The 25,703-nt window shown below is 36.0% G+C and overlaps 1 protein-coding gene across 2 annotated transcripts in view; it reads left to right on the top strand.

Moving 5' to 3' along the window:
* ZCCHC7 (zinc finger CCHC-type containing 7) overlaps window positions 1–25,446 on the top strand; it is a 189,973-nt gene extending 164,527 nt beyond the window's left edge. For both annotated transcript variants that reach the window (XM_006103224.3, XM_006103223.3), the window contains exons 6-9: window positions 491–526; window positions 20,570–20,665; window positions 22,132–22,249; window positions 24,144–25,446. In XM_006103224.3, the coding sequence (XP_006103286.1) occupies window positions 491–526; window positions 20,570–20,665; window positions 22,132–22,249; window positions 24,144–24,580 (687 nt within the window). In that variant the 3' untranslated portion in view covers window positions 24,581–25,446. The remainder of the gene's footprint in view (window positions 1–490; window positions 527–20,569; window positions 20,666–22,131; window positions 22,250–24,143) is intronic.
* The last annotated feature ends 257 nt before the right edge of the window (window positions 25,447–25,703 follow it).

The following is a 25,703-nucleotide window of genomic DNA, read 5'->3' as shown; positions in this document are numbered from 1 at the left end:
TTAGAAAGTGATTAGGCAAAAGATGGCAGCAGACATCAGAAATACCTATGTAACCACAGTGAAGTCTTCTCAAAGGCAGTTGCTATTAAATTGTTTTCTATCATACTACCAAGGTTCAAAATGTTCTTTAAAAAGGTATACCAGTACTTGGCGAGTCTCATTGATTTTAACCACTGCTGTTCATTTATCAGTTTAACTGAGTTATGGCTCTTAATCACATCTTAGTGCCCAAAACTTCTAACCCGAAAAGAAAAAAAGAGAGAGAAAACTTTGTTACTGGCTTTCTGACAATGGCAGGGAGTGTGTTAAACCAGTGTAAAATTCAATTAAACTGTCTAGCCAGGTTTTTGAAGCTGAAATGCAGACCCTTTCTGTTAAGCTTCTTATTTTCCTGTGACCGACACCGGTGGATGCTGGGTTATGCCAAAACCAACAGGCTGTAAAGTACCTTGTTTCATGCTCCCAGCTGATCAATATTTTTATTTTCCAGGCTTGCCCAGAAATCTGGAGGCAGTATCACCTAACGGTGAGTAGAAACACCTTTTTTATTTTCCCCAAGACCTAGCCTATTTACCCTTCTCTGAACTGCTGACCATAAAATATAGACAAGCATCTTCTGCTGGAAGATAATAAACACTGAAGAGTTTTTGCACTGAGAGAGCAATAATATACTTTTTCTCTTCTCCCCTGCCCACTACTCTATCCTTTATCTTCCTGTTCTTAAAAGATTTTGATTGTGTTTTATTGCTCACATCATTTAATGATTACATCATGGTATCTCTCAGTCTTCCTGGGTTAAATTCAAATTAAAGAGGGAAAAGTATGCTAGGAGCCATAAAAAAAATAATAGTAATCTAGTGTCTAATAAATTGTATCATCTACAGTCTACAAGCATGCAGTCCACAATATCTTCCATTATCAATTCTCTGGCTTTACTGAAATATTTACATATATTTTTAATAAAGCTAGACAAAGCTTAGTGTATCTTTCATATAGAACAATTCAACTGTCATATGCTTAAGCCCCTCTTGACTTATTCAACGTGTATAAATATCTGCTTAATACTATTCAAGTTATTCAGTTCTCTGCTTTCCTTTTTATTGTGATTTTAGGCTAAGTAGAAGCAAAAAACATTGTTATGGAATCATCTTACTAATGCTCAATATTATGAAATCAGTTTATTTCTAATAGTCAGCTTAAATAATTTTGAGAGTTCACCAAAGCCCTGCTAGTCATTTCTTATAATGTATTAAGTATGTTGTACTGAGCAAGAGACAATAATAAAAATTACTTTTAATTTTAAAGTTATACAATGTAATTAAAAGCTATTTTCTTAAAGATTAACATATTTAAAAGTTTTCTTTATGGAAGACAGGTAGTAAAAATAGAAAAGGCAAAGTTTTTACAAAACATGTCTTTTTACTGCTCTCCTCTTTATGAAATAAAAGGTAAACTAATAAGTAGACTTATACTACCAATATGTCTTACCACAGGCCCAAGAAAAAAGGAATAATATCAGGTAGTTTGTTCCTACATTCTGTTATCACTGTTTAATTTATTTAAAGATTCTTAGTAGAAAGCTGTAATTACTCAGCTATCCCTCAATCCCAAATTGGGTTTTCTTAAAGTCTTCACTATAAAACTAAAATATATATACACACACACATACCCATATATGTACACATATATTTTTACAGATGTAACTTATATAGATACATTATATCTGTGCTTATGTATCATTTTTTAATCTTAACATACTGTGGTGAAATCCTTATAGTCTAAACTTGATTGGAATTCAACCATATTATACTTTCAAGATCACGGTCACTCTTTGTATAGCATTTTTATCAGTATTTTAATTAAGTAATAGCCTAATGGATTTGATATTGCATTTCTTTTCCCCTAACTTAGAGAATTCCATTCTTGAAAACTTGAAGTGATGGTAGCACTATTTTAAAGCCACTCTTTTCATTATTTGCACCTATATTCTTTTATATAACTCTCATAGAAGATTAGAAATTGGTGTTTATGCCGAAACCGGTTTGGCTCAGTGGATAGAGCGTCGGCCTGCGGACTGAAAGGTCCCAGGTTCGATTCCGGTCAAGGGCATGTACCTGGGTTGCGGGCACATCCCCAGTAGGAGATGTGCAGGAGGCAGCTGATCAATGTTTCTCTCTCATCGATGTTTCTGACTCTCTATCTCTCTCCCTTCCTCTCTGTAAAAAATCAATAAAATATATTTTAAAAAAAAAAAGAAATTGGTGTTTAGTATAACATAAATATTTGAATATTTGTTTAATATTGTAGCTTTTAAAAAACAAATTATAAAAAGAGTAGTTAGGAAAAAATTAGTGAAACAAAATGAGTTATCTTGAAGAGAATAACAATATATTCTATCTATAGGTATAACAAAATCATTTTGAAAGGTCTGTTTGTCTCAACCTAGACTATTGATTAATTTTCAAAATAATATTGAAGCAGCTATTCCAATTCATAATTATCAAGTCTAAACTAAAATTAGGAATAGTTTACTATGCAAGTATAAATGCAGAATTTGTATATTCAGAAATATATATATATATATATATATATATATATATATATATCAATCCATCTATATCAATCCATCTAAAATAAAATAGTTAAATGATTATGTATATAGGCAATATCCAAATATGTACAATTAGGCAATATTTAATCTTGAATAAAAGCAGAATGCATGGTGAGTTTAGTCATCTTCAGTTCTTTTACTAGGCGATGGACTGCCATCTATTGACTCATAGTAGCCCTCACACTCGAATGTGGCATCAGTCAGAGCAATGACCAAGTAATGAAACCTAGGTTAGAATTGCTACTGTATATTGATTTAAACCAGTCTTCTTAAAACTCTGGAAATTTCTACACTTAATCACTGGTTAATTTTTTTTTCTAACCAAAGTATACATTTCTCACCCAAAATGAACTGTGCTTTTTGGGGGAGGAGAAATTGATTAGTATATTCAGTTTGGAAATGTTTATTTGCATTTGAGAACGTTTCAGTTGCTTTTATCTGCCCTCCAATCAGGAAGACTAGAAAGTCATTTACACTTAAAGTTTAGCAAATACAATTTAAGATCGATCCAGGAATCACTTTCCTTAAAAGTATTTTTTGAGCCCAGTCGGTGTGGCTCAGTGGTTAAGCAAGGACCTAACCAGGAAGTCACAGTCCAAGACCCGGTCAAAGCACATGCCAGGGCTGCTGGCTTGATCCCCAGTGGGAGGCATACAAGAGGCAGCCAATCACTGATTCTCTCTCATCATTGATGTTTCTCCCTCTCTCTCCCTTTCCCTTCCTCTCTGAAATCAATAAAAAAAATACTTCTGCAAAAAGGGAATATATATATATATATTTTTTTTTTAAGCCTAATAATACAGAGTATTAATTTTCAAACACATAAGAAGGTAGTGAAATTGATTGATATAAGTAGGCTTGTGAAATGTTCCAAGTCAAAAATTTCTTTGAACACATTCTAAAAGATGAATATTAAAAAGGAAACATATTCACTACTCTCAGCAATTTCATGAGAGATCAAATAAAGCATCCCTAACAACTTGTATGTGAATAGAATAGCTTTTTAACCAACTTGACTAGACTTCACTAGATTAATAAAAACTAAGACCATCATTCTAAAGGGCACATGCTAATAAAACTCTAAAACACTGCCTATATATATCTATTATATATTTAAATAGCTATAAAATTGCCATATAATTTAAGGACTTTTAGATTGTCACTTTGGAGACCTGCATGGGAAAAAGAAAAATATGATTTTTATTTCCCAAGTAGTTTATGTATTTACCTTTTTCAGAATGTTTAGAAGAATTTAAAAATCTTCAATAATATAGCACTGTTCTTGTATTTTAATTTGTTATATTTTCAAATTTTGGTAATGCCTGACTTTGAATATTCTTTTTCATTTTTTATTCTAGATAAAATCTCCACCCCCACCCCCTTCAACTATTCCAGAAGGAAAGTCCCTTTCCCTACCCCCTGTCATTCCTAGGCTCATTTATATTAAAACTCCTAGGCCAAAATGGCCACCAACAGAGTTTTACAACCAACAGAATTTTTAACTAGTAGAGGCTGTAATTTGACATACTTTGGACATTTTGTTCATCTTGATTTTAATCTACTTAAAAAAAGTAGCTAGGAGTTTGCTACTTTGGGGCCAAATGTGTTAAGAACCAAAAAGGACAATACATCTTTTATGTTTAATTTTGCCCTTGGATTTCTTTGTGTGCATTGTTAAAATGTGTTACAACCTGCTACCTTTTACTTTAACTAAAAGTTTAAGCAGAAAGGAAGAATTACATTTTAAATGATTCTTTATATATAATGTTTAAATGCCTAGAATTCACACTTCAAAAAGTAAAATACTTGCTGTCAGAGAAATGGGGAGTAGTTTCCTTGCCTTCCTTTCTAGCCTAGAAAAGGCTTGTGACCAGAGGTTACTAGCAATTAATAGTAGTCTTACCTGAACTAGTTGAATGCCACAGTGTATCTTATGGATCATAATTTAAAATATCACTTAGTTTTGCCACTCAAGTTTTTCTCTCCTTCCCTGGAAACATCAGTTTAGAAATGTTTTCTGGGTTCTCACAGTATGGAAATGAGATTTTTACTCTAAATGAGAATGTAACTCTCTAAAGCATCCTATGTCATACCACCCAGTAGGGAACCCTAAATGTCAACAGATTTAAATTTAACTTTAGAAACATGTTGTATAGTCCTAAAGAAAGGAATAAGAAAGTGGAATTTGATTGTGAGGCTATAGCCACAAAAGTCCTTTTTCTGAAATTATTGTGATGTAAGATAGGGTGGGTAACAATTTTCTAGTTGCCTAATACTAAAATGGAGTTTTTTAAATAAGTTAAAATGTGAAATAAAGAGTTTCAAAAAGTCTCCCTCAAGCCAGAATATTTTCTTTTCATGGAAAAAAGAAAACGGGCTCTTAATTAGATAGATGTTGGGAATTCTAAATCTCTTTCTGAGAGCTCGTTGGCTACTTAACAGAACTGCAGAACCCACAAGGATCTCATCTACATGGTAGATATCAAGTGATAGGGCTCAAGTGTGTGTGTGTGTGTGTGTTTAAGAATATAGAACTGGTTACATACTGTATTTTAAAATATTAAATAACTCCAAAATAGAATGAGAAGTAGGCTTCACTCTATTTTGGAATTATTTAAATCAACTTTTTCTTTGTACCATTTTTTGAGGCCCAGCATACTATCCTAAAGTAACACTTATAAATTTATTTTGAAGTTCACTTCACTTTGCCAACTTACTGAAGACATAGGAGTACAGTACTTTTTTTTAAATTATAGTTTTTTCCTCCATATCTGACATCACTATTTCAATGTTTTGATTGTTTAAGTGTTGCTATTGAGATATTACATCTCTGTCAAAATTTCAGAGATTTAGTTTTCATTAAAAAATACCCTTAGTATTAAAACACTACTGAGGTGAGTGTCATTGTGCTCTGATGAGTAAGACGGCACATGACTATTTTGTTGTACCTCAGGACCATCTTTCCGTTGTAGTACTACAAAATAAATCGGACTGCTTTATATTTAAAGTTACTTGGTGTCTGAATAAAAGGAATTTTCTGAGTAAGCACCGATAAATTATTTTCTAATACTCCATCTGTGATAACCAAGATAGAAAGTATATTTGGGCAGTGACTAAAATTTTTTAAGATTTTTCAAGTGGACATTTTTTGTGAATACTTTAATATTTATTTACCTGTTCTTAAAGAATTTAGGGTGAACATTTTGCTGGTAATTTTTTTTACCATGTTTTGAATTTAGTGTAAAAGATAATTACCACATTTATAGAGTAGGTCAACTGATTTTTTTAAATCTCTATTTCCAACTGGCATGTTGCACCACATCTTGCCAGAACTTATCGTTCAAAGCAATTGGAAAATGCAATTTCAAAGCAAATGAAACCTGGAATTATCAATCTCAATAAATGAGATTCATTTAAAAATAAATACAATTTGCCAAATCATAAAAAAGCAATTTTCTAAAGCTTCTATAAAAGGAAGAGGAAGAAAGTGAGTGGTGTGAATTATAAATGCATGTTATTTTTCCTCTCACAATGTTTCCTCAGACATTTAAACAATTCGTATACAAACTTATTTTTGAATGGAAGTACAATAAAATTATATAGATTTAGATATAATTTATTTCTATTTTTAGAGAGAACCTTCATATTTTCTTTTCAAACAGATTGAGGTGTCATCCCCTTAGAGAAATTCCCAACTTAATTGATTTTCAATATTTTAATGAGGAAATTAATTTGCTTTAAATGGGAAATCAATATGACATATTCTGAGCAGGGTTTTGTTTTTTTCTTTCTTTCTTGAAAAGTATGTAGCATACACAATTTAGAAAACAGTCATTATAAATGTTTGGCCTAGAAGCAGCTGCATTTTTGCCACCTTCTAAATATCTTTAATGTTTTTATCACCCATTGCCCTGATTTCTGTTCATTTTTTAGGTAGTACATGTTGCTCAATAATAAACTAATTGAATATGAGACTGTACTATAAACAGTAACTTTTTTTCTTCATTTGACCAAAAAAAGTCCCTGTGCTTTTTTATCTGCCCCAGAGGCTGGAGGCAAAGATGATTACATTTAAGACTTAACATATTTTACTGTATCAGCTTCAAGTTTTACTTCTGTTTTAAAAATTTAAAGAAATACTTGTTGTAGTCTTCATTTTCTTACCTGTTAACAGATGTTCCTGATGATGATAAAAAGATGGAAAATTGCATTTGGACTCTTCACTATCCTTTTCTCTGTTCCCTAGTATGTTCAACTTTATAATTATAGTTAGTCATTATAGGGGCAATTTCTTCTTGATACTTAAATTTTGGGGTAATTAAATTCCATTTCTAAGTATTTGTAATTTTAGTATACATAACTTTTAAAAATATTTTCTTCTTAAAAAAAGCACATACATTAGTCATATAATTCCAAAGGAAATTACTTTTTTTTTACTCACAGTTCTACACTTTGAAAAAGTTTTCCTATTATGACAAAATGAATATAAACAGGTAGTCTGAGAATTTTCAGAATTCATGCAGTTTAACACTGCTCAGTATCTGACTGTATAACAAATTGTAGTTTAAAAATCTAGAATGTGGCCTATTCTTTGTCATGTTAACTACACATAACAAGCATAGAAGAATTATGTAGAATAATTTTAGCATATTTGAGTGATTATTTTTAATATGTACTTTGAACAGGTGATTCATGCCATTCCTTAAATAAATATATTCCAGGTGGTTGAGCTTGTCATAATCTTTTCTGGACATTTCAGTGGAAGTAGATAAAGTATACTGGACCATTGACATTTGTATTAATACATTCCTTTTACTAGCCATTACGTGTGAGTGATGTGGTAGATTACAGTAATTCCTAATAAATTTAGGAATCATTTAGATACTGACTGTCATGATCAACCATAACCTTTAAGGGTTTGGGTTAATTATTTGAAGAATCTACAAGATAAGATTCCTAAAAGAACCCCTGGACTTGTTGACATGAACACTCTCTAAACTAGTCTTATATTTCCTGTTGTGGTATAAACTTCAGTAGTAAACTTAAGTTGAATTAAGTTTATGGTTCTAAAACCTAAATCTTTTAAATGATCCAAAGTTAGTTTTTGTAAAAAAAATTCACATGTGTGGGAATCAATTGATAATAAACCTATCCAATTATTTTCATTCCTTTTTTCAAAAACCATCTAGAACTGAATCTATTAAGTAGATTATAAGGTCATCTTTATAATTTTGTAATATATCCATGTCTATAAATACCCATTTTAAATTTTTCCTTTTAATGTATTTGTAGATTACCCCACATGTCTTTTCAGTTAGGGGAACTAAGTTTTGGATCTTTCCTCAAGTTTGTCCTTAGAAAAACATTCCATAAAATGGAGCTAGAGGGGCCTATTTAATTCTGAGGAAATTATTAGGGAATTTTCTTTTTTATCATAATAGAGGAGAAAGAATACCAGGTTTGGAATCAATCAGTGGGTCTTTCATTTACTAGCTGTGCAAACCTAGTTAAAACATTGATCTTCTAAATTCTCGGTTTCTTCATCTGAAAAATGGGGACAGTGCCTTCTAGGATTATTGTAAGAATGCAATGAGATGATAAACATAAAGTACTTAGCACAGTACCTAGCGCAATGCCCGTGTTCAACACCATGTCAGCTCCAATGCTGCAAACTCGTGGACTCCTCACACCTGGAGAGATGGCCTCGGGACTGATAGCCCAAACTCAGATTATTGCAATGTCTTTGCCTAAGACGAGGAGATTCATAATGACCTCTTTACTCTATCTCCTAAAAATGTTTCCTTCTTATAGTTATTGAAATTAAAATACTCACAAGCATTGTCTTTTGTTAACAAAATTATTTTCCCTCAGTTTTTATTTTCTAATTATTTATACTTGTCTTCTGGTCTAGAAATATAGGTGTGTAACTTTTAACTAAATATAGCAAGCAAATTTTCTTAATTTGATTTGCTTAAAAATCATAAAGACATTTATGAGTAGATCACAAAAAATCTTTAGGCTACTTCCTTTCCTAATGAAAATGACTGTATGAAATGTGTACCATATAAAGATACGACCATATCATTTTGAAAAAAAATATTAAGTAAATAAATGTATAATTCTTAAATGGTGACGTCAGTGTCAGCTGAATATAGTTATCGTTCATAAGCTAAATTACATAAATCTTTGCTTCCTTTGTAAATAATGAGAATAATATGAAATTAAATAATTCTCATACACAAATACCAATTATAATACTTTCTGCTAGGGGTAGAGGTTTTATGTTAATGAGATGAGGAATGAAACAAATAACATCAGTTTTTTGCACTTTTGGTAAAACTGCTTCATGCCTTCACATGACTGTGCCAGAAACCAGCCTGATTTCACAGCAGAATGTTGAAGTGTACGAGCTTGGTCACTTGTTTTGCAGATTCCTGCCCATATTCTCCTGTAAGTCCAGCAAAAAAAGGCAACACAAAACTGAGCACTGTCTCGGTGCATGGGATTTGTATTCTTTCAAAGAGCATTCCTACTTTTTATGTTTTTCTTTATTTTAAGGCAAGCAGGAGCTAAGATGGAGCATATTGTTAGAGCAAGGAATCATCACTTCCGTCCTTTAAACAGGACCTTACAGCTGTGGAATTCCCTGCCTTTGTGACTAATGGTTAAGAGTATTTTTCAGTAGAATAAGCAGGGCTGGGTGCGGGGAGGGGCAGTTCTATGTGTTGTAAGTCATGTGGAGTCATAGTAAAAATGAAAATCTTGGGGTTTATTATCCCCTGTGTATTAGATAATAAATATAATAAAGCTATGGCTCTATTATTCCACAATTTTTTCAATGATGATTTACGTACAATTGTATGATATATATATATATATATATATATATATATATATATGCAGATTTGAGTGAGTTAAAGACTTAATATGGTCAGAAGATGTATATTAATGTGGATTCTATGTTTTATAGTCCACCCCAGTAAACAGTCAGATAAAATATCCATGCATTCACACATGTATGTGTTCTTTCCTGTCCCTTCCCCCCACATCCTGTCTCCATGCCCCCCTCATCCCTCCACCCTGCATCCAAGCTTGTGGTCCTTTTCCATCCATGTACTAAAAGGTTCTTTGTAAACCAGGCCATTTGTCCATCATTGTTTGGGGTCCAAACAGTGGTAAGATACCCTGTCACCGATCCCGCGTGCTATGAATGGCAGCTCCTCTCCGGACAATTGGCGGAGGGGCCGAGAAATATTCCTGAGAGGATTATTTAACCTTTCAATTTAGAGGGCACAAAGCCTGGCTGATTAATGAACTTTCTGATGGGCGCCGATAAGCGGATCTATTTCTTTATTTCCCCTAAAAGTGATTCCTTCTCCTGTCCATATTACTATAATCTTAAACATAAAATGTGGCAAATAGATTAAAAACAGCACTAAAGAGTTTATCTGGCTGGCAAACTGAAGGAGCTAAATTAAAATTGGTAATGACAGCAGTGGCTCAGCCTCATATATGGTTTTTAAATGCACTGTGTATTTTGAAGAGACTTATTCTCCAGCATGCCCGGTAATGACTGCTTTTGGTGCAGTCTGGGGCTGGCTTCTGTTATCCCCACCCCGCCCCCCCAAAAAAATGAGTTGTGTTATCTGGATGGCTGCAGACACATACGCATCCCCCTTTCTCACTGCATGGGCAGACAAGGTCGATAGCATTACAAGGTATTTGTGGCAGTGCTTGTTTCAGTTTTCAGAGCTGCCAGTTTCCAGGCGGATTTGAATTACAAAAGAAGAAGCTGGCATGAAAATTGAAAGGTTTTATCGGCTGGTCTGAAGCCTCATAGCACATTGCTTATTTATGCAGTCCATTTGCACCAGGAAATATAAAAAGGAAATACATTTTTAAAATAAGGCCATAAAGACCCAGATATGTTTAAGATGGCAAATAAAATATAGATACCTATAATATCTTTCCAGGAAACGATTTTCACTTAATGTTGCACATTACTTCAGAAGAGCATTTATGTTGCTGTCATAAATTTGTGCGTTTGTGTCACTATGTAGGTAGTCTCTGGGGATTAAGAAGGAAGCCTTTGCTAACTTACTTTAAAATTAAAATAGACAGAGGGATAGCTCTGCAGGTTGAGAGCTACATTGGAAATATTTAAATAGGGTGGTAAATTAAACTTAAACTAACATTTTTGCATTCCATGTAAAATTAGCTATGGCCCAGTGACTAAATGCCACTACCTTTGGAGAAAATTGGGATGCTTTTTAAGCCATGAAGATTTAGAACATTCAGGGAGTGAATTACTGTGATCCTTACTGTCTTGCATATGTTCATTGTTCTCTGCTTGCTGAGGTTCTCTTTTGTTGTTGTTGTGTGGTTGTTTTTTTGTAGGGGAAGGAGCTCATTTACAAAAAGAGAAATCATAAATTAATAAGTTTAATAACTTCTTTTTATAAAACTTGTGTTTCATTTAGTCTCCAAATATATTATCTCTTAGATGTTGCCTAATGCTTAATGTTGTTAATATATCATCTTTTCACTATTAGGAGTTATACCAACAGTTTGCCTCCATTCATATTACTTTAACGTAGTTTTACTACGAAAGATACACTCATGCAGTCCTTTACAGTCTTGGTTACCTACGATGAAGATATATAAGTATATAGACACACAGCACTGCAAGGCCTTGAATAATTAATAGCCTGACCACTAGTTATTTGCAACCTTCAACCCATTGGTTTGTAAAACTATGAGTATCAGAAGAGGGGTAGAGGGAAAGTTACGTGTGTATATAGGAAGTACGAAATCAGTAAAGCAACACTTTATTCTGCTGCAATTCAAATAAACACTGTTTTAGAATCCATTTTCCAATAAAGCAAATTACTCTCAGTGAAACCATGAGAGATGCAATTTTTTGCAATTTTCAATTTCACCAGAGTCTGGTACCTTTCTCATGTTTTTATGACCTGGACTAATTACTTCATGTAGTGTTGTTTTTTTTAACAGAGAAAGTATCAAAAGCATACACGTCTACAGCATGCTAATGATGTGCTGTACATTTTTTCATGAATTTTCATAAGGATTTTTCTACGTAGCATGTGTGGCTTAATGATGTAATCACCCGATAGACTAGAAAATGCTCCAAAGGAGACGTTCCGGTCTGTTGTGTACATAATACATGTTTCAAAAATCTGCCTAATTAAGGAATTACCCGATGGATTGGTAGTCTGTTGGATACATGTCATCGTTTTTCTTTTAACACAAAAAATATAGGTATATTATTATATATGGTGTTTTTAATGGCATTTTTAAGATACAGGGAAAATTAGTAGCGGTATACAATTGAATTTGTTTTTCACTGAGGAAAAATTAAAACTTAAAAAATTCATAAAGGAAGCCTTATTTTAAAATAATTTCAAAGCCTTTAGCTTAGAGAAAATTCCTTCCAATGTTCCTCTAAGGGAAGTAATAGTGTGAGTATTTGCCAGAACACTGTGCAAATGGATGGCTTTGACCAAAATCATGGTTGGAATAAGACCTGTTCAGATCTCCAGGTGTGAGGAGCACCTACCCCAGAAAAACACTGAAAAGGGGAGACAGGGCATCTTTTGTATCTTTAGTTACATGGGATCATTTTTGCCTTCTCACAGACTCAGATTTGGTTCCGTTCACTGCAAAACTGCCCAACTTTTAAATTTCTTTTTTTGATTCCTTTAGGCCCCAGATGTGATTTTTCTTGACTGCGTACCAGTTACATTTCTGTTGGCATTTATATTGTAAATACTACCAAAGGAAAGGGAAGGCACCCATTCTTCTTGCTCTGCCTACTCTTTATGAAACTAAATAAAATACTTCAGACAATCACATATGATCTCTAGAGTAGGTACAAAAAATGATATGTTTAAATGAGGGGAGGGGTATATTTTTAATTCAAACTTTTGTTCTGCTTAAATGTCAGATTCATACCATTAGGTCCCATTTTCAACTAATGGGCTTTGACTATGATGGCAAGTTTTTTATTTGGGGTAACATTTTTTTAAGAAATTCTATTTGATTACTAGGGTAGGATTGTTTTTTTAAATATATAGATATTGAGGAGATGCTTGTACTGTTAGCTTATTGGAAAAACTTTGAAAAAATAAGATTCTCAAGCATGAAAAGCATATGGCTTTAAGAGGTGTGAGTACAAATATGACATGCAGAAAGACTGGAGCTGAGCTCAGTACTTTACTCCATGTTACGTTTGGTTGTGAATACATTTACATCAAGTGCTTTATGGACTTGCTTTTTAATATATGTTCATATAACACTTTGGATTAATAAATAAAAACATAGTCTAGTCATTAAGTATATGTATGATTATAAAAATAAGTACATTTTGTGGTCACGAAAGTAGAAAATTCCCTTTAATTAGTGAAATTGATTGCATATCCTGTATAGTAACGAGCTTCAACAAGATGCAAGTCCTCATTGGATCAAAGTCAGTTTAGATAAGGGCAGCTCAAGGTCACAGAGGGAGATGCCCAGCAGGTTCATTTGCATAAAAAATTACTGTTAGAAATAGGACACTGAGGCAGCTCTGGCGTTTTGATCTCTTGGCCTTTGTCATGGAGATTCCTACTAGTGAAGGGAGTAAGGCCAGTGTCCCAGATAATGATTAACTGTTTTAATGGCATTCATTCATTCATTCCGCACTAACTACTCATGCAGAAAAAAGGGTTATGTAAAATGACATTAGAAGAAAATCATTTGTAATCGTTGCATCGGGCAGCACTTTGAGGAGACATTAGAAGTAAATCCGTGGCGTGGTAGGCTTATGCTTTATCTTCTGATATTTACTGAGTTTACTGGTGCATGAAAAGCTTTCAGCAAGAATAGCAGATGGGATGGACCTTTCATAGGTAATGCTATCTCCCAGGTTATTACTTCTATATATTGATAGTAAAGTAATCTCTAAGATATCATCCTACAAATATAGATTATTTAAATGTCTGTAACCAAAAAAAAAAAAGTGAGAAGAAAAGAAAAAGCTGCTTTCATAAATAGTTCATTTGGTATCCATTAGGTCAAAGTCTTAAGGTAAATTTTTTAAGTTAAAAAAAGTTCTAGTCCAGTTTTCTCAGTAGTTATAGTTTTGGCCCATGGATTGGCAAGGGCCTGTACCTCGTTTGCAGGCTCAATCCCCGGCCCCCATCTGGGGCGCGTGCAGGAGGCAACTAATCGGCGTGTCTCTCACATCGATGTTTCTCTCTCTGTGTCTCTCCCCCTCCCTTCCACTCTCTCTAAAAATCAATGGAAAAAATATCCTCGGGTGAGGATTAACAAACAAATTTAAAAAGTTCTAAAAAACAACATTTGTTCCCTGCATTTAACTTTTTGTCCACAGTACAAACATGTATGACAGAACCCTGAACTTAGAGCTAATCAGTTGACACATTCTGCTTTAAATTGGACCTTTACTGTTAATTAAAAATGAAGACATGCTCCAAGGCAGAAGTATTGAGTCACAAATTTGTATTTCTAACACTTTAAATAGCTGTAAGATTTTTGTTAGATCATAGTATGAAAACTTGTCCACTGGAAATCATTATTGAGTTTTCAGTATTGTATTCTAATATAGAAATGTTCTCTAATTAGGTAAGATCTAGGCTGATTTCATTCCTATTAAGTCCTAGAACATGATAGTTTATTAAAATGAGAGTATGTAGATAGCGTTTGTCATGTCATTTACTAATTAATTATTGTGAAACAGTTTAGAATTTCATAGCACAATATAAATACGGTTGCTATTTTTATTAGTAATAATGGAAGTTTTTAACTAGTGACATTATTCAGATGAATGAACACCCAAATGTTTGCACTTCATCCACGGGCATAAATGAACAGTAAGGCTAAATTTGAGGCCTTTTGAATGAGATTACTTTCAAAATAAAATAAGTGTCGACATGAAACAAGCTTTCAAAGTCTTGATTAAAAAGGATCTCTTTATCCCTAGTAATTGTAAAACTGAATTCCTAGTCTCTGTATTAGTAACTCCTTCCTGATTCTGCCAGAGTATGTACCACACTCTCAATGTGAAGTAGAGGAGACCCTTAGGAAGCTGTGTTAATTTATTCAGGCATTTTAATATATAAAAGCATAATCTTAGAGGTTGTCTTTAGTGACTAAAATGTATTGGATGCTCACTATGGGCCATGTACTTTACATATGCATTATCTCATTCATTTACTAATATTTACTGTCCTGCCGGTGTGGTTCAGTGGTTGAGCATCCACCCATGAACCAGGGGGTCATGGTTCGATTCCCAGTCAGGGCACATGCCTGGGTTGCAGGCTTGATCCCCAATAGAGGGCGTGCAGGAGGCAGCCGATCGATGATTCTCTCTCATCATTGATGTTTCTATCTCCCTCTCCCTCCCTCTCTCTGAAATCAATAAAAAATTTTTAAAAATATTTACTGAACTATTATATGCCTGGCCCTGTTCCAGGATCTGGGATACAGCAGTGAACTAAAAACAGACAAATCCCTGTGAGTTGGGGTATAGACCAAACAATCAAGTAAAATATATAGTATACCAGATGTGATAAGTGCCATGAAGTTTAAGGAAAAAACTCAATGAAGCAGGATAGGATGCTCCAATTGGAGAGAGCTGGCTATTTTAAATAAGGTGATCAGGAAGGCCTTACACAGAAGATGACATTTGAGCCAAGAGAAGAAGTTCTCCATGTTTATCTGGCAGATGGAACAGCATTTGGATACTTGTAATTTCCCAGGCTTAGGCAATAAAGTAAAGTCAGAGGAATTTTGGAGTCTTTATTATCTACTTACTCACCAGCTACTTATTATGTTCTAAGTCAGGCGTCAGCAAACATTTTCTTCTGTAATAAAGAGCCAGATCGTAAATATTTTAGCTTGGCAGGCCATGTGGTCTCTATCATAACTATGCCCCTGTAGCATGAAAAGCAGCCACAGATAATCTGTAAACAGATGTGCCTGGTGTGTCCCAATAAAACTTTATTTATAGACACTGAATTTTGAATTTCATATAATCTTTACATGTTGTGAAATATTTTTTTAGCCATTTAAAATGTAAAAACTATTCTTCCCTTGTGAGCCATACAAAAACAGGCAGTGGGCCAAATTTGGCCTGCTGCCCATAGTCTGCCAACACTTATTCTAGACTCTTGGCATAGGGGTGCACAGTGGATCAAGCAAAGATCCCTGCCCTCATGCACCTTACATTCTACCAACAGGGAGGTAGATAATAAACATAATAAATAACCAGTTTAGTACACTAGAAGGTGAAATAGGGAAAAGGTGGGTCAGGAGCACTGTCGCAGTATTAAATAAAGGTGGCCTTTACTCTGAGTGGAGGTGATAGGAAGGAATCCCTGTGGTCTGTACTACTGAGGAGAAACCAGAACTGCTGTAGAGGTATGGTGGCCCCTCCCATGAGGAAGTCCCTACTCGTATCCATAGCAATCAAATTCCATGTCTGGATTCCCTGCTAATTTGGTTCTCACCAGCCTACTTCCTCGCTACTTCCTGATTCATCTTGTTTATTTTTTACTTAAATTTTTATTATTTCTTTAATATATATTTTTTTCTTTATTGATTAAGGTATTACATTATGTGTCCTCATCCCCCTGTTGCCCTCACCCCCCACCCCCTTATCTTCTTTTTTTGCATAGAATTTGAGCCAGTGGAATCTTTTATTCCAGTGAAACAAAAATAGCATATTTAGCCCTAACCGGTTTGGCTCAGTGGATAGAGTGTCAGCCTGCGGACTGAAGAGTCCCAGGTTCGATTCTGGTCAAGGGCATGTACCCTGGTTGTGGGCACATCCCCAGTAGGGGGTGTGCAGGAGGCAGCTGATCGATGTTTCTGGCTCTCTGTCCCTCTCCCTTCCTCTCTGTAAAAAAAAATCAATAAAAATATTTTTTAAAAGATAGCATATTTACCTTCTCATCAGTGAATCTAGAAATCTTGCCTCAAAGATAAATTGCCATATATTTACACAAATGAACATAAATTAAAAAATTTATAAACAGGTCAGTTTTTCAGAGAACATGTATTATTTGGGAGTGTGGATTGTTCTTTCTGTGACCGCTTACAGTCTGCTAACAGTTGCCAGCTGGTTATTGAGCACCTACTATTAGCTTCAAACTACCTGCTCATGCCACTTAAGACCCAGCTCCCTTCACCCTGGTTTACATTCTACCTCTAGAGCCTCCTTCTCTGCAGCTCTTCCTTCACCTACTACACTTCCCAGTTTACAGATATTTTTCAGATACTGAAATATGCCCACTTTCGTGCTTTGCACTACCTGTTCCCAATGCCGTATGCCTAGAATGCTGTTTCCCCAGTCACTGAATACTTGTTTTTTCTTGTTATACGGATTGACCATCCCAGTGAGAGTTTCCCAAAACTCAATCTAAGTCACCACCAAAGACTCTCATTCACATAACATTTATTACTATCTGATTGTGTGTGTGTGTATGTGTGTGTGTGTGTGTGTGTGTGTGTGTGTGTTGTGTGTTGGTGGTGGTTTTATTTATCTGTCTTCCACCTGGAGATGTGAGCAGTGATTTTTGTTTTGCTCACTTCTCAATTACCTAATCTTAGAACACTAACTTGCATGTATTAGGCACTCAGTATGTTTTAAATCAATTAATGAAAGAATGTGTATGTATGCTCGTGCCCCATGCCCAGCAGTGGTGGAGGCATCCTTGGACTTGCATTCTGCTCTTCTCATCCCCTTCCCTTCTCTCATACACAGTCTAGTTTCTTTAAAAAGTCCTCTATGTTCCATTCTCCAGCATCTTTTCAACTTGCAATGAACCCACTACAGTCAGACTTGTGCCCCAACCCCTCAAGTGAAACTGCTCACAACAGTTTCCAGTTGCTAAGTCCAATGGGTTTTGTTTGTCTTCATCTTACTTGACCCATCAGTAGCTTTTGACAATTTCCTTGAAACATCATCTGTTCTACCTTCACATTCATGACACCGTCTCTCTTGGTTTTATTTACTTCTTTTAAACAACATATGCTCATGGTTGCAATTTTATGTCACAATCAAGTAACATACTTACCTTTTCAGATGAAAAATATTATTTCTCCTTAATAATTTCCTGTCTTCTGGTGCTCTACTACCTGAGCTAATGTATAAACCACTATAATGAGTGGTGCATGCGTAGTTGTTAAAACTGTATTTAATGCCTTTTAGCTGGTCTTAATTTATGAACCACATTTTAAATTGGAGAATACAAGACATTTGTTGGTTATGTTTTTTATTATATCCTAATTGATAATAGCTGAGGTTTTAAATTCCATTTTGTATAGCATTTGTAGTCATTTTTAGTAGAAGAGATCTTTAAGGTTATTGTCATCCTCCAGTATTCCATTTTAGGAAATAGGAGCTAAAACTAAAGTTGTTTGAAGAAGATTTTTATAACCCGTGTTTTCCTGTGTCAAGAAAATAAAATCTCCACAAACCACCTGTTTGCCACACTGAACAGCAGCAAACGTATTTGTCAGACCAGCACTCTGTTATAGGATCCCAATAAAGAACATAAGAAATACACTTATCCAAGTTTAATCTCATCTTTCCAATCTCTCCCCCCCACACACACCCCAATAAACAAAACAAACAAACAAAAACAACCAGGGTTAGGGGAAGGACAGATTGGTTTTTCGCCTTTTTAAAGCCCCTGCTGCCTCCGGGGTTTTGCTCAATCCATTTTCTCCTTTCTTTCCTCTGTTTTCAATGTCTCCATCTCTGCTAGCTTTCTCACAGGTTCAGGTCTCTCCCATTCTAATCACAAACTTCACCAACACCCCCACTTCCTCCTGGGGCCTACCTTTTCTTATTCTGCCCCTTCTTATTCATGTCTCTCAAAATACATGTACTGACTGTCTCCTTTCCTTCAACTTTTATTTCATTTTTTTAAGATTTCTTGTTGTGAAATGTAATATACATGCTGAAAAGTGCATAAAACGTGTACAATTTAATAAATTAGTTCTATAACACACACTCAAATTATATAACACCACTATGTTCAAGAAATAGAAAATTGCAGCTACCCCAAAACCCTCTGTGCACTGTTCCCTTCCTCCAGAAGTATAAGCATCTTCCTGGCTTTGTGGGTAATGATTTCCTTGATCTTCTTTATAGTTTTACCACAAACTCCATCATTTCTCCCCCGACATTGGCTCCTCCTTCTTTTCTGAATCAGTTGTTGGCATCTTTTCACTATTCAACCTATTGCCTTCGACTTTTACCTTCCCACTGATTCCAAAATTCTTAAAATAAGTTATCCGTGAACAATTGTAAATCTGACAGATGTTTCTTAGTTCTAATCCCACTAGGCCTCTGCTCTGTTTGACTTCATAGATCAGCTCATCCTCCTGAGCCTGCTCTCTAAGGTCTGTGACTATATTCTCCGGTGGCTCTGCATCCTTTAACCTTTCCTTCTCTCCCCCTTACATGTTGTTAATGCCCAGGGTTCCGGCCTTAGCTCGCTGCTGTTCGTATTGGCTGTGGCGACCCTGTTCCTCTGGTCAGTTCTACCTCCACTGTTGAGCAGAATGCTTTCAGATCTAATCTTTAGTTCAGATACGTTTCCTAAGCTTCATCCTACGTAGACAACTTCCTGGTGGCCATCTCCACCTAGAGACTCAACATCCAAGGCAAACTCCATCGTTTCTCCCCCGACATTGGCTCCTCCTCCTTTTCTGAATCAGTTGTTGGCACCACTACTCACCAATTCACTCAAGATAGAAACCTGGAAAGCATCCTGATTTCTTTTCTTCATTCCCTCTTATCTTTTCAAATTTCAAGTAATACCAGTTTTATTTTCAAAAAGTACCCAAATCTATTCCCTTTTCCTTATTCTTATTACTCTGGTAGTTTGGGCCCTCATCACCTCACCTATAATTGGCCAACAGCCACTTCATTGGTCTTTCTCCTACATCTAACCTCTTCTTGCTTATAGTCACCCTCCTTATAGCTACAAGCCAAAGTGGTTTTTCCAAAATGCAATTCTAACTACTCTGCTCCCACACTTAAATCCTTACACATAACACTAGATAAAGCCCAAGCTCCCTAACATGACTTATAAGCCCTCCATTTTTTTGCCATGCTTTCTCCAGCCTCATTTTCCTTATACCTGGTCATGCATCTTTTTGTTGTTGTTAATCCTCACCAGAGGATATTTTTCCCATTGATTTTTAGAGAGAGTTGAGGGAGGGAAAGAGAGAGAAAAAGATAGAGGAAGCATTTATGTGAAAGCGCCATACCAATTGGTTGCCTCACACATGTACTCCAACCAGGGCTGGAGATGGAGCCTGCAACTCCAGTGTTTGGGCCAGCACTCTAACCACTGAGCACACCATCTTATACTTTGTTGGCAGGTTTGCTCTTTCTTAGTTTCATGCCATTGTTCATGCTGTCCCCTCTACCAAGGATTATCCAGTTGACTTACACCTAATTCTTTGAGAGTAAGTTTAAAATTTGTATTTCCAAGAAAGCTTTCCCTAACTGCCTCACCCCATCCAATGGTGGGTCTGTCTTGCCGCTCCATTAATACCTGTACATGCTTCTATCACTGTGTTTACATTGTCCTGTCATTATCTATTTATATGCCTGTCATGTTCTACTAGCCTGTTATCCTTTTCTATCTGGGATACCTAATACCTAACACAGTGTTGGGTATAATGCTGAATGGAATGAGGTGTGAGGAAGGAGAGAAAAGCACACATTGACATTAAGAATAAAGGAATTGTTACCGTGTTACACACTTTACAGAGTCATCTGAAGGTGGGGTCTCTACACTGACTTCTAGAAGACAATATTTCTAAGGACTCTCTTACCTAAAAAGAGCTTTTTTAGAAAGAATGAGGTTTTAATTTTCTTCTAAGTTTAATAAAACCTTACAAATATTCATGTTGCAGACTAAACCTGGACCACCCAAAAAGCCGAAGACTCCTTCTGGACAATCAGCCTTAATGTATTGCTACAACTGTGGTCAAGAAGGCCATTATGGACATGTAAGTCTGAGTGGCATTTGGGCATAAAGCATTCTGTTGTCAGGAAGCGATTGATGAAAGATGAACTCAAAAATAATGTAATTCTGAATGCTTACTTTTTTAGAAACTAACATTCTAAAGTGAGATTTAATATAGTTTCAACTAATGTACTTCTCTCATTCCTGCCAATTATGTTCCTAAATGTATGTATGTACCAGCTTGATCAGATGCTCAGAATTACAAATCAAGTATATAATGCCAAAATTATGATAAATTAAGTTAAACTTTATATGGATTTTTCACATACTTTCTTCCTAAGAGGTATTCTAATTTTTCTTCAATACTTAGCTAAGAAGTATTGAACTCGCATAAATAAATTTTAGGCAAGATGGCAAAAGACAGAAATGGGAACGTTCCAAAGGGAAACCTCTTTCAAAGAAAAGAAAGATGTTTGGTTTCAGGCATGCTGAATGGATATATGTCACAGGTCATGATTTTTTTAAAAGCCTACTGCATAGGTGTATTTAGGCCAAGGATATGGATTTGGAAACTATCAGGCATGGGAAGGTCAGAGTCATGAGAATAGGGAGCTGTCCTCGGGTAATGAATGACAGGAGTGATCTGATCTTGAGTGGAGGGAATTGAAGAGATGAGAGGGTTCCGTTGGGGTGTTTCAAAATCACCTAAGACAGCAGTTCTCAACCTGTGGGTCGTGAACAATGAAAATACATCCTGCATATCAGATATCTACATTACGATTCATAACAGTAGCAAAATTACAGTTATGAAGTAGCAACGAAAATAATTTTATGGTTGGGGGTCACCACACATGAGGAACTGTATTAAAGGGTCGAGGCATTAGGAAGGTTGAGAACCACTGACCTAAGAGCATTTCAAACTGGACACAACCCACCACCACACTGCTCCCCACCATAAGAATCAACTGTTTCCCCCCAGTGAGTATTTGTTAAACTAAGTTTACAAACCACTTGTGTGGTAGGAAAAAGAGCACAGAGCTAAGAAGTTACACCCACATCTAGGGTGTAAATGTGAAGGGGAAAGAGAGGGGGGAAAGCACTTGATGAAAGGCTGTTGAAGAGACAAAGAAGCACAGATCTAATACAACATAAGGCCAAATAAAATAAACCCTCCAACAGGTATGAGGCAGTGCAGTAGGAACCTCTCCTCTTCCTCCCAGCCATTGCTGTCAACTCAGCCTGGGGGAGTGGGTTGGCAGGAAAGATTGAAAAAAGATAAGGTTTTCATAGGTAAAGAAGTAAGAGAAGAAAATTCAAGTCTGAAAAAATACTTGATTGGATGTCAGGCTGGGTGATCCTCCCAGTGTCCCAGCAAGACCACAGCCTGCAGCCAAGAATGCCTATCAGTGATGTGGGACTCATCTCTACTTACAGTCACCCATAACCTCGCAAAAAGGTTGTTAGAACAGTATGCCCTTGTGACATCCTAATTTCAAATACAATTTGCAGGAATGTACAGAAAGGCGAATGTTTAACCAGACCTTTCCAACATCTCCATTCATCTACTACTATGATGACAAATATGAAATTCGGGAGCGAGAATACAGAATAAAACGAAAAGTAAAAGGTATGTTGTTAGACTTCTTGCTAGATCAACTTTGCAGTAGTTCCCAAATTTCTATTTTCGCACTGTTTTTACCTGCTTTGGGGGTCATTGGTTAACACAGAAAATGTTTTTAATTACCATGGAAACTGGAATTTTCTTGATCTCCAGAAATCAAGTACCTACTTCAAAAATTCTATGTTGTGCCCTGGCCGGTGTGGCTCAGTTGGTTGGAGTATCATTGCATACACTGGAAGGTCATGGGCTCAATTCCCAGTTAGGGCACATACCCATGTTGCAGGTTCCATCCCTAGTTGGGGTATATAACCAATGGAAGTTTCTCTCTCACATCGATGTTTTTCTCTCTCTTTCTGTCCCTATCCCTTCCTCTCTAAAATACATTTTTAAAAAAAAAAAAAAATTCTGTGTTGTAATCTATTCCCAATAAACATTTTTCTAACATAATGATAATTTTAGGAAATGTCCAAAAAGGACTTCTATCCATATATGTAGGCAGAGTTTTAAAGGCTCTTTGAGATTTTTCTGTTTGACTAGTGATTTGTTCCCCGTTTGTGTAGCTCTAGTAATTTTCATAGAAAGACAGGCATCCCTACTGGGTGACTTCCTGGAGCTTCCCCAAAGAAGTCATTTCCTATCGGCCATGAGCTGAGCTCCAGGTCCATAGCCACCCTCTGTGGCTTCTTTATTATGTTGCTATAGCATAAGGTTCTTTCTCATTAAATTATCCTATAACGTAAGCCTGTTTTCTCTACCTCTGTTCTTTCTTACAATATACTTCAAGGTGGTTTACCAATTATTTGTCTTGCTTTGGGGACAAACAATTCTTTGTTTTTCAAGTTGACCTATACATTGTTGATTCTTTGGGCCTTTTTTGTTACTCTTTTCCAGATTCTTTTTAAAATATTAAAAAGAAATGCACCAAAATGTCGTCTCTGGATTAAAGGATTATGGGTGCTTCTGTTTTATTTTCTTTATGCTTTTCTTTAGTTCCCAAATTTTCTGTAATGAGTGTTTATAAGTTTTATAATCAGAGAAAAACGATTTAGTTTCCTTTTTAACTGGTTATATTGACAGCTCTGCAGCACAGATTCACTTTGAAGCTTGCTGTGATTCATTGGAATTTTCATTTTATGCCGAAGTCTATAAGTCATTACTTATTTTTTTCTCTATATTCCAAAATTCATTTTTAAATATATTACTTTGCACTTCATTTCATTTGGAGGGGAGGCATTTCTTTAGTCTCTGAAGATTCTGTTGACATGTTAATTTTCATCCCTTACTGTAACCTCATCTCCCACCTACCCTGTCAGAATCACAGCTATCAGATCCTTGTAGTGAGAGCCAAGTCCTCACAAAACATAACATCAGATCTGCACAACGACATACTCAGTCTCCAAGCCAGCGATCTCTGCTCTGGAGGAATAAACTGTCCACTTTGGCATCCACCTCTAACTAAGTACTGTGGCCAGACTTTATCTTCAGGGTGTAATTGAAATATCATATGAGTCTGTCAATAAGACTGTTGTGCATCTCGCTTAACCTTATTATCAAGGGCTGTCCCTTGAATTGGTCAGACATGTCTTTTCTTCAGGAAGCTAGGATGATGACTGCTCTCGCTCGCCCTCATCTGCACTGTTTAACCTAGTTAGATTGTATTGAACAGAATGATTATCATTGGACTGCTGGATGTTCACTGTTAGCAATCAGAAATGTATAACTACAGCCATATAGTTCTTAGTGAGTGACTTTTACTTTAGTAAGGGCCCTTGAGAAGGCCCTATCGTTAATGCATTTAAATGTCTGGCTTCCCTCTCTGCTAAGTTATTTACAGACTTAGGAGAGTTCTGCATGGACTGTCTTGCTGCAGAATATGCAAAAATACTTTTATATTTTCCAGAACTCCAGAAAAATGGGGAATTTCCAAGGCAGTTCAAGAGGCCGCATATGAAAGCAGCAAATCAGAGGTCCCACCATGACATGAAGAAGAGCCACGCCTCAAGGAGAAACACAAGGTGGCCTCAAGAAAAGAAAGAAACCCAAAAAGAAACAATGAGCAGGAACAACAGAGAGCGTGAAAAGCACAGGAAGGCCGACAGGTGTCATGACGTGGATGAGGACTTTCCCAGAGGCCCCAGAACCCACTCTTCCTTGGGCACCTTCAAAACCCAGAAGCCTCACAAGTCCTTTCACCACTCACACCAGCACGAGCCAGGAGAAGACAAGCTGCCCAGAGAGGGCAGGCGGGGCAAGCATAAGAAGGAGCGCCGCGGGGAGGAGGAGAACGATGATAACTTATTTCTTATTAAGCAGAGGAAAAAAAAGTCTAGACTGTGAGGCCGCTGCCGGTTTGGCTCTCCAGCATTTGTCTGCTCTTCATGTCTACAGCATTCTGCCAATCTTTTTACTAATTAAAGTGAATTTGTTTTGTTGTTTTGTTTAATCTCAGCCATACCCTAGAGCTGCTGAAGGAAGACCTTGCAGATCTGTTCTCTGTGTCCAGCAGGTTGCTAGGCGGGAAAACAAAAATAAACTCGGACTTCCCCTGATCCAGTTCATTTTTACTCAGAATCCTACAGATTGGAAGAATTAATCTTTTCAAGAGAATTTTTAAAAATACTTTGAAAAAATTAAAGCTCATCAAATGTAATTCATCTTCAGTGTGCATATGTAAATTAAGTCCTGGCAGGAAGAGAAATCAACGCTAACATGAAAAATTCATAGATCTTTTTCATCATTACTCTTTTTCTAACATTGGAAAGGATAATAGTTAAATATCTAAGCTTTACTGGCTTCTGAAGCTGGGGTCAGAATCTTCCTTTGGTCAGAGCATCAGGGATGAACAATGAAGGCGTCGTCACTGAAGCCCTGAAGAAGCAGGGAAGTGGGCTGTTGTGAAATACAGGCAAGGAATCCATCCAGTGTGAATGTCCCAGGACAGATTTCCTGAAACAAGTGAAAAAGAGTCCTCAAAACTGTTGATGTCATCACCATGAAATAGTTTCTACCATTTCTACAGCCACACTTCCAGAACACTGTCACGGCTATATAGAGATGAATACTGCCCAACTTTTAAAAATTGTTTTGTTTTCATGGGTTTTTTAACTGTATAGCTATACAGAAATTTTTGTACTTATGAGCTTTTGTACTTAACAAGGCCTAATGTTAGAATTGGAAAAATAAAATGTCTGAAATAGAGTAAATAAATGTGTCTGATGTGTAAAAAGCCAATGAGAGTTTGGGCGACAAAGGGCATACTTGGGTTGGACAAGTGACTAAAGTAATAAAATCTCCAGTAACTAGGGTTAGTGTGCCCTTGTTGCCCAAGCACTAGCTCTGTGCCAGAATAAAACAAGGTACACTAAGACAGTTTTATAATGTTAGATTCTTAAGTTCGTCTTTGTGAACTACACAAACTGCCAAATATCCGGTAGGATCCGCTCTCTTGTCTTTCCGGGGA

Source organism: Myotis lucifugus, unplaced genomic scaffold, assembly GCF_000147115.1.
Source record: "Myotis lucifugus unplaced genomic scaffold, Myoluc2.0 scaffold_472, whole genome shotgun sequence".
NCBI classification, from domain to species: Eukaryota; Metazoa; Chordata; class Mammalia; order Chiroptera; family Vespertilionidae; genus Myotis; species Myotis lucifugus.
This window is presented reverse-complemented; position numbering and strand designations above follow the sequence as displayed.